The sequence below is a fragment of the Psammomys obesus genome, unplaced genomic scaffold (genome assembly GCF_907164565.1).
Source record: "Psammomys obesus unplaced genomic scaffold, mPsaObe1.curated_primary_1811, whole genome shotgun sequence".
Classification (NCBI taxonomy): Eukaryota; Metazoa; Chordata; class Mammalia; order Rodentia; family Muridae; genus Psammomys; species Psammomys obesus.
The window spans coordinates 11,637,427-11,645,928 of record NW_026585580.1 but is presented as its reverse complement, the minus strand read 5'-3'; the positions used below and the strand labels follow the sequence as shown (position 1 = coordinate 11,645,928).

The 8,502-nt window shown below is 44.5% G+C and overlaps 1 protein-coding gene across 3 annotated transcripts in view; it reads left to right on the top strand.

The window, feature by feature from the left end:
- The window catches only part of Bend6 (BEN domain containing 6), a 44,182-nt gene extending 37,867 nt beyond the window's left edge, over nucleotides 1-6,315 (top strand). For all 3 annotated transcript variants that reach the window (XM_055606402.1, XM_055606410.1, XM_055606396.1), the window contains exon 7: nucleotides 4,898-6,315. Coding sequence is in view for 1 of the 3 variants with exons in the window: in XM_055606410.1 (XP_055462385.1) it covers nucleotides 4,898-4,906 (9 nt within the window). In the remaining 2 variants the exon portion in view is untranslated. The remainder of the gene's footprint in view (nucleotides 1-4,897) is intronic.
- Nucleotides 6,316-8,502: the final 2,187 nt, after the last annotated feature.

Here is an 8,502-nt window from a genome sequence, read left to right as displayed (position 1 = left end):
TTTCTTTCTTTCTTTCTTTCTTTCTTTCTTTCTTTCTTTCTTTCTTTTCTTTCTTTCTTTTTCTTTTTTTTTTTTTATGTTCCTGTTGACTTAGCCACAGCACCATCTACTGGAACGGCTCTGTAATTTTCTCTCAACAGAAAATTCAACAGAAGCTTAGTGGTGGCTATATTTACTTAGGCAAACCCTAGCCCTGCCTTGCCTCACACACCAACACCCAGTATTCTTCAGGAAAATGACTGCAGAGCTGGGCTGTCATTGGCTGACGTGTTTTGAAAGGGCAGCTCCTTTCTAACCAGGTTTCTTTTCTTTGAGAGAAGAGCTAAACCCTGCCTTCCTCTTTGAAAAGACCCTTTGTTCTCATCCCATGCCTGCCCTCTAGCTGCCTGCTAAGAGCTCCCAGACACCAGTCTTCATGGCCTTTTCCTAGTTCTCGTTTGTTTCTTACAAGACCTAAAGAAAGTTTTATTTATAAGGGTTACAGAAGTGTAGGGTATCTCCCCTGTACTGAGCTAAAGACAGAAGAGCATGCTCCCAAAATTCTCAAAGCTGTCTCTAACAGAATATTTCTTATGCTTATGTTATAACACAGATGCTTTCGTACAATGCTGTTTAAACAAAGGGTCAAAGGTTATTTTGCCCTCTTGCTCCCATCATATTTTTTAATTAATTATTTTTTTATTTTTATTTTATTAATTACACTTTATTCATTTTGTATCTTCCCATAAGCCCCTCCCTCCTCCCCTCCCAGTCCCTCCCTCCCTCCCCCTTCTTCACGAATGCCCCTCCCCAAGTCCACTGATACCCCTCTCCTTCCTTTTGATCTTAGTCTATCAGATCTCATCAGGAGTGGCTGCATTGTCATCTTCTGTGGCCTGGTAAGGCTGCTCCCCCCTCAGCGGGAGGTGATCAAAGAGCAGGCCAATCAGATTATGTCAGAGGCAGTCCCTCTTCCCATTACTATGGAACCCACTTGGACACTAAACTGCCATGGGCTACATCTGTGCAGGGGTTCTAGGTTATCTCCATGCATGGTACTTGGTTGGGGTATGAGTCTCTGGGAAGACCCCTGTGTTCAAATTTTCTGGTTCTGTTGCTCTCCTTGTGGAGCTCCTGTCCTCTCCAGCTCTTACTATTTCCCACTTCTTTCATAAGATTCCATGCACACTGCCCAACAGTTGGCCATCAGGCTCAGCGCCGTCAGATGTTTTGAACTGTCTGGATGGAGAGCCTTTGGTTTTCACATCTGGGTGCCACTACTGGCACCTAGTGGTCAGCAGTGCCACTGACCAGCCTGCAATTCACAAGAAAGCTGCAGCCTCCCCAGCAAGGACCCAGCACTAAAGTTAAGAAACACTAGCCCCAATGAAGAAATCAATTGAATTGCCACAGCCACATGACTATTGACCAGCAGACAGCAGCTGTATCAGGTTTTCCTTTTTGTGTAGCCCTTCAATTACTATACGTATTCTGGGGAAGACTGCTGGGCCTGGGTTTAAGTCAAGAGAAAATCTTACACTGGGTGTTTAGGATTTCAGTGTAGCACTGAGCCTTTTTCAGGTGAGCTTTAAAGCACAAAAACACCATGTCCTGGGTTGACATGCCTCAGTTAACAAAAACAGCCAGAAGCAGAACTACAGAAGCCAGAAAGCAAGGTTAGAACATTTCCAGACATTCCCAGAACTATGGACCTGAATGGATTAGGTCCTTGTTTTCATTTTGGCGGGTGGTACTGTCTACCTGCTGAGTTGCTACAGCCTGAATGGTACTTCCATCATGGAGTCAGTTGTGTTAAGGTCTTGTTGGGGGGAAGGGTGGCTACTGAAGTCTGGGGCCCTGTTACAGTAACAAAATCAGTGCGTAGGGAATGAGAGTACAAGAAGTTCTCCTTGGCTCATGGTCTTCTAGGACGACAGGCTAAGATCTGGAAGACCCACACGCTGTTCACTCTTGTTAACACATCCTGGAGGGTTTTCGGCAGTAGTGGGAGGTCACGCAGCAGAGAGCACACGCAAGACAGGAAGCCAGAGACTCAGGACCAGACACTCCTCCAACAGCCCGCTCTTGCAATAGTGAGCAAAGCACATCCCTTCCAAGCACGGTGCCCACAATGACTGGCCCTCCTTCCTCTAAAACTGCACCTCATGAAGGTTCCACCACCTCAGCCTCAACACAGTAAGAAGCCGCCGGTGTGGAAGACACTGAGTAACAAGCGCAGCACACAGCTCTCTTGAGAGACAGGTGCAATAAGATGTATGTGAGTTATATTTATGTGTAGAGAGAGCGGGGGGAGGGGAGGGCCTCTCAGGAAATTTGTTCATTCAGTTGTAGGGGTGTCAAGCTGCACCGGGGTGCAGAACAGAGGGGAGTTCATGTTGGGGTCAGAGTAGAAGGCCATGCAGAGGCAAATTTTCTTCTCCCTTGGAGGACGCCAGTCCTTAAGGTTTTCAGCTGTACACATCTAGAAAGAGATACCTGCCTTGTCCAAGTAATAATTTCAGCTTTAAAATACATTCAAGGAAGCCCCTAAGCAGAAATGTGACCCATCAACAGTGTCCAATGGTTGACATATGAAATCAACCGTCGCAACTATTGATCTGGGGACAGGGTACCTTGTTGGAAAGCCTGTTCTATGAGCTTCAGGAACCCACTTGATTTCATGAACTTCAACTTCTTCTGAGTTTTAAAAGTTTATTCTGTGATGCGCACACAAAGAGATGGGCTTAACTGTGATATTTCATACCCACGCCCTTACCTTTTCACTGCCTTTCCACCTAATCCCTTTCCCCATCTTGCTGTGTCCCCTCTGCCCCATGAACACAACCCCTTTCTGCTTTAGTGACACATATATTCTGTTACCCTCTTCTGTTCCCCACCTCTTTCCTCCCAGATTACTGTAGGCTATCCTCATTTCCCACATGTGTATGCACATCTATGAATTTAAATCTAGATGCTGCATTTGAAAAAAAATATGCATTGCCTTCTGAGTCTGTCTTATTTTGTCTCCTGCTTTCACTGTGTGAGGGTCAGTGTGTGATTTAAGCTGTAGTGGAGTTTCCTTTTATGATCGTGATTCCCCTAGTGTTTGGTGCACGCATGTTAAGAACTGCAGTGTTCTCTTAGTGAATTTTTTCTTTGATGTGTATGCAGTGTCCTCCATATCTTCTGCTTAGCTTTGCTTTGAAGTCTATTTTGTTAGACATTAAAATGGCTATGCCAACTTGCTTCTTGGGTTCGTTTGTTGGGAGTATCTTTTTCCAACCTGTACTCTGAGGCAATGTCTATCTTTGTTGTTAAGGTGTGTTTCTCTTGGATGGGGAAGAAAAATGAATCCTGTTTCACATCCGTTCTGTTAGGCTATGCTTATTTATTGGGGAACTGAGACCACTGATACTGAGAGACATCAGTGACTAGTGTTTGTTGATTTCCTGTTGTTTATGCAAGCTGTCTTAATGTCTTTGTCTTGTGCTTGAGCTATATGTTGTAGTATTCAGGGCGTGCTGTGGTAGGGCTGCTGGGCTGTAGTGAAGCCATATTGTCCTGGCTGTAATTGATTGTGTTTTCACACTGGAGTATAGGCATCTGGATTCCAAATGATTATACTTCTAGGTACTAATATCTGGTCTTGTGTTTGTTGAGTGGTTGTTTTGTTCCTTGGTTTTTGTGCCCTTTCTAGTTCTTAAGGAGAGTATGGTGGCTGTGGGTTGCCAGGTAGAAATGCTTCTGAGATCCTACCAGATAGAGCCTCTGGAGGCTCTGATTAGAAGGCTTCTTGTATTGGGAGCTGACAGTTAGTGATAGAAGTAATCTGCTTGAAGTGCAGAGTAGCCAGGCTCATCCCTAAGGACTTCCAAAGGCCCCAAGTTCAGGACTTGAAATCTCACCAATCCCCACCCTGGAAAACACTGCCTCCAAGAAACCCTCTATAAGCCTGACTCCCACTCAGTTCCCTGCTGTCTCTCTCCTGAGCAGAGGCAGCGACCCCTCCTATGTCTTTGCCAATAAATCTCTTGAATGAGGTTTGTTGTGTGGTGTGAATTCGTGGATTGCTTGCACCCAACTGCCAGGGTATCTCTCCCTTCAGAGCTGTAACACTTGCATTGGGAAAACCTTCCCTCTCGAAGCTGGAACAATTGCAATGGAGATGGGAGGGAAGTGGGCTGAGGGAGTCCACAAGAGGAAAAGCAGGGTGTGCCGCTGGAATCTGCTTAGTCCCTGGGAATGGGGGCAGAGAGCGAGGAGAGGCTACAGCCAGTAGGCTGCTACAGCGCTGGGAAATAGACTTGGGGATCGGATATGAAGGAGAGGAGGTAGAATAAAGAAAGTCTCTGCTTCTCTGGCAAAGGCCAAAGGGTTCCCAGGGGATGCCCGAGGGAGTTGGAGGGTGACACAAGGGATGGAGTGGGGAGAGAACCTGTATGAGAAGATGAATATGGTCCACTGGAGATGGGGGAGAGAGGGAGGGAGGCCACAGCAGACGGTCGCTGCAGAGCTGTATACAAGACTGGAGGCTGGATTTGGAGAAGAGGAGGGGGAACGAAGATCTGAAGGTCATCTGCCTGCTTCTCTCTCCTCAGGTGAATCAGGTGAACCAGGTTTGGAGAACTGCTAACCAATAAGCAACCAGTAAACATTACTGAGGAATATTATACAGAATGGTTGATAATTTTTTTTAATGATTGATTGGTATAAGGGGTTCATTTTACCTTGCTTTAAAATTTAGCTAATGAAATTTAATCACTTCAAATAAGAATTAATATAAAACATTTTTAACTGTTTTCTATGCTGGGATACCTGTAAATTATAAAACAATTACATAGGACATCTCAATAGCAATGGTTCTTTTCTTTCGATACAAATTTGCATCTCTTTGAAGTCTGATCTTTTATTACTACAGGTATCTTAAAATAAAGCATGTTTGGTTTTACGTCAAACATTGGATTTTGCTGGCGATTCTGAGACATGTCAAAGACTGGCTGAATAGCATCTTGTAGTAGCCATGGCTTTCCTGGTGGAGCGACACGCTGGCTAAGGAAGCTGCATGCAGAGCTCCTGCTAATCGCCAGTGACGCATCGAACCAGAGAACGTCTGCCAGACAAGCATGCAATATGGTTTCTTTGGAAATATGCATTTTTTTCACAGCCCCAAATACTTCCCTGTGGAACTAACTTAGGATAATATCAGCTCTTATCACAGCAACAAAAACATCATCCCTCCAATCAGTCATGATCTTCAACAAACATTACGCATAATTATTATCCGTGGCTCCCCATTACGGTTTTTCTTTTTAGGGGGGAGGAATTTAGCAAGCACATGTTTGGGAAAAATGCAATGGAATTGATGCACGTCTACAAATACAAAAGGAACAAAGTGAGCCTAAGCAGCAATAACCATGCCTAGCCAAGTAATGGTGACTTATCAATAAAGTGATGGGGTTATTCTGTGATCTAAAGATGTGTGCAGTAGGATTATGGAAAGAAAAAAAACAAAACAAAAACATAAAGGTCTTTTCAATATTAAACTATCCCAGCACGCTCTTAAAAGCCTAAAGTCCCGTTTTTGTTTGTTAATTCGATGCACTGATTTTTGTAACAGTCTCTCGTGAAGGAGACAAACCTCTCAGTATCCATTGTCCAAAGCAAGCATTCTAGACTCAGATGTGTAATAAACATATCATCTAAAGTGCACATGGGACATAATATCATGTTTGATCAGCTGTGATGCTAAACTGCTTGATTTTAACATGTTTATTTCTACTGTAGCAGAAGAAAAAAATAATTGAAAAAATGGTGGTCTAATAATGGCCCAGAAAATGCCATTTTGTAAATCAACAAAAGATAAACTGTTCTTCAAAGACTTTTCACTTGATAGAAGATCACCTAACTACTTTGTAATGTGAAGCTATGCCTTTTTGTCCTCTCTCTCCCCCCTCCCTTTCTCTCTCTCTCTCTCTCTCTCTCTCTCTCTTTTTTTTTTTTTTGTCTTTCTGAGACAGGGTTTCTCTGTGTAACCCTGGTTGTCCTGGAATAAACTCTGTAGATCGTGCTGGCCCTAAACTCAGAGATCCACCTGCCTTTGCCTCAACAGAGCTGGAATTGAAGGTGTGTGCCACCATGCCCGTGAAGTTACGCTTTTTGAGTGTGTAAAGTGTTGGTGAAGCTTGTAAAGAGGGATTTCTAAAGTGCAGTGAACCCAGGGAGTACTCTCTAAAGTTTGCTTGATATAACAATGCACTTGTACAAAACAAATAATCTCAATGAAGTAAATTATGCAACATTTGCTACTTTTAATTAATAAAGTCTAACTCCATTGAAAATCAATGTACTTTCTTATTGTTCTTTTTGTTTCATAATTATATTCAGGGAAAAAATTATTTTTTTCTGTCTAGGCAGAAGGCTTCTTCTCTGACACATTAAAATATTCACATCTTCACCAGTAGTCTCTGCCGACTCTTATGGTGCTAAGCCTCAGCTGCTCTCTGCGACCCTGTGGAGAGCAGAGGAAACCCGGAGTAGATATGTAAATTCCTGAGTGAATGTGGTAAGGAATGGGTGAAGTCCCGAGCGTAAAAGGAGTGGGCAGAGTCTGAAGTGAGTGTGTATTATCGACAAGGATCACTGCCTCAGAAATGTGGGAACTGGCGAAGCCGGTCTACTAGTGAGCCTCAAAGGCATTGGCAAAGCCTTCCTCTAACCCAAATACAAGTACTTGTGAACGATTATGTGCAAAGAAAACCAGCAACGGCAGCTTATTCCTCTCAGGCGACTGCAGCCTGAGACTGATGCCCCACAGAGACATCGCACTGAAACTCGCTGTATGTGATCAGCAGGCCGAGAGCCTCTTCCTGAGCTATGCATGATAAATATGGCGTGCTAGGTTGCTGGTTCTGCTCTACCAGGGCAGACACTCCACACACACCCCCCCCCCCGGATCCCAGCCTTTTGAGTGTCTGTGTGTCTGTCTTTCATTCCCTCGTCACCCCAGTCAGGCTTGCAGGACTAACCCATACTGGAAGCAGCGATGACCCTTTCGTGCCTTCAAAACCGGTACCACACGGGAGATTCTTGCAGATTACCAAGTTTGGTTGCCAGAATAAGGCTCAGCCTTGGCCACATTGGACCACAGCTTCTCTGTACCGCTGCTGGGGAAACGAGCTAAGATTTGTGATCCTCAATGATGTTTGCCTCTTCTTAACCAGCACCAATTTCTTAGCTCCAGCGAACTAACATCTATTGTCCCTGCAAAGCAAAGTTTTGAATTTAATGGTTCTGGTCCTTTATTAATCACAGTTCTTCAGTAGCAACTTACTGAAGCCATAGATTCCTACTTGCAAATGTCACACGGATGACTCTGGCAGAGTCTTTGACGGACTCTCAAACTCTAAAACTCCAGAAGCCAGGTCTCCATTTTCCACACGAGTTCTCAGGCTTAGCTTCCAAATCCCCGTGGCAGCCCATTAACCTTTGAGCACTATTGGCTTCTTCATCCCAAAGTTCTGATGTCCTTCAACAGTCCTCCCCCAAACGTGGTTAGACCCCCTAAGAGCAATATCCTATAAACCCAATACCAATTTTTGTCCTAGTCTTCCTATACATGTGAAGAAAAAAACAAAACAAAACAAAACAAAACGCAACCCACAATCAGAAACAACTGGAGGAGGAAAAGGTTTATTTTCCCTGAACGAAGCCATGTGAAGAGAATTCTGAGCGCTTATGAGAACACTCCAAGAAAACAGGAGTCTTGTGACCTCAGCTTCTTCCAAGCACGGAACTGTTCTTGGGATGTGTGTTCCTGTTCCTCCCAGGTGCAGCAGGTAGGAGTGAGTTTACTTCCCATCACTCAGCATTGCTTGCTGCTGTTACTCAGTTAACTAGTTAAACTATCCTTTCTACGCCTCTCTGGGAAAACCATGTTTTTGCCACCGGCAGCTTGTCCTTGTGATTGTATACAGCTTGAGCTCACGAGAACTTTACTCCTGTGGGCCTCTTCTTGCCGCTCCGAGTATGAATTGCCTGATGCTCTGAATAAAGTTGGCTATTGCGTGAGACTTGAGTGCGCCTTATTTATCAGCTCCGTTCTCCTGGGGCCCGCTACCTGGAGAGCGGTAAACAAGTGGCACCTGAACAGGGACCTGGAGTTGGGACCCTCACAGGAGGAGGTGAGTGAGAACGATGGGGCAGAAGCCCTGGAAGGCTTTGCCTCACATCACATTTTTGCATCGTTATTTAAAGAAAGCGGGAGCACAAGTCTCAAAGCCACAACTGCCTGGTCGCTTGCAGGCTGTTTGTGATTATGTTTCCAGAAGAAGGAGCTTTAGGTGCACACGTATAGAGCAGAGTCCAAGAGAAGACTGAAAAGGCCTAAGAAACAAAAGGGAAAGGTCCCCGTTCAATTTTGTGTCCCTTGGGCATTATTTCAGACTTGTTGAAATACTTGAGGAAGATAAGAAGGACATTAATCAGTGGAAGAGATGACTAGTTCCTTGAATGAATCTAAACTTG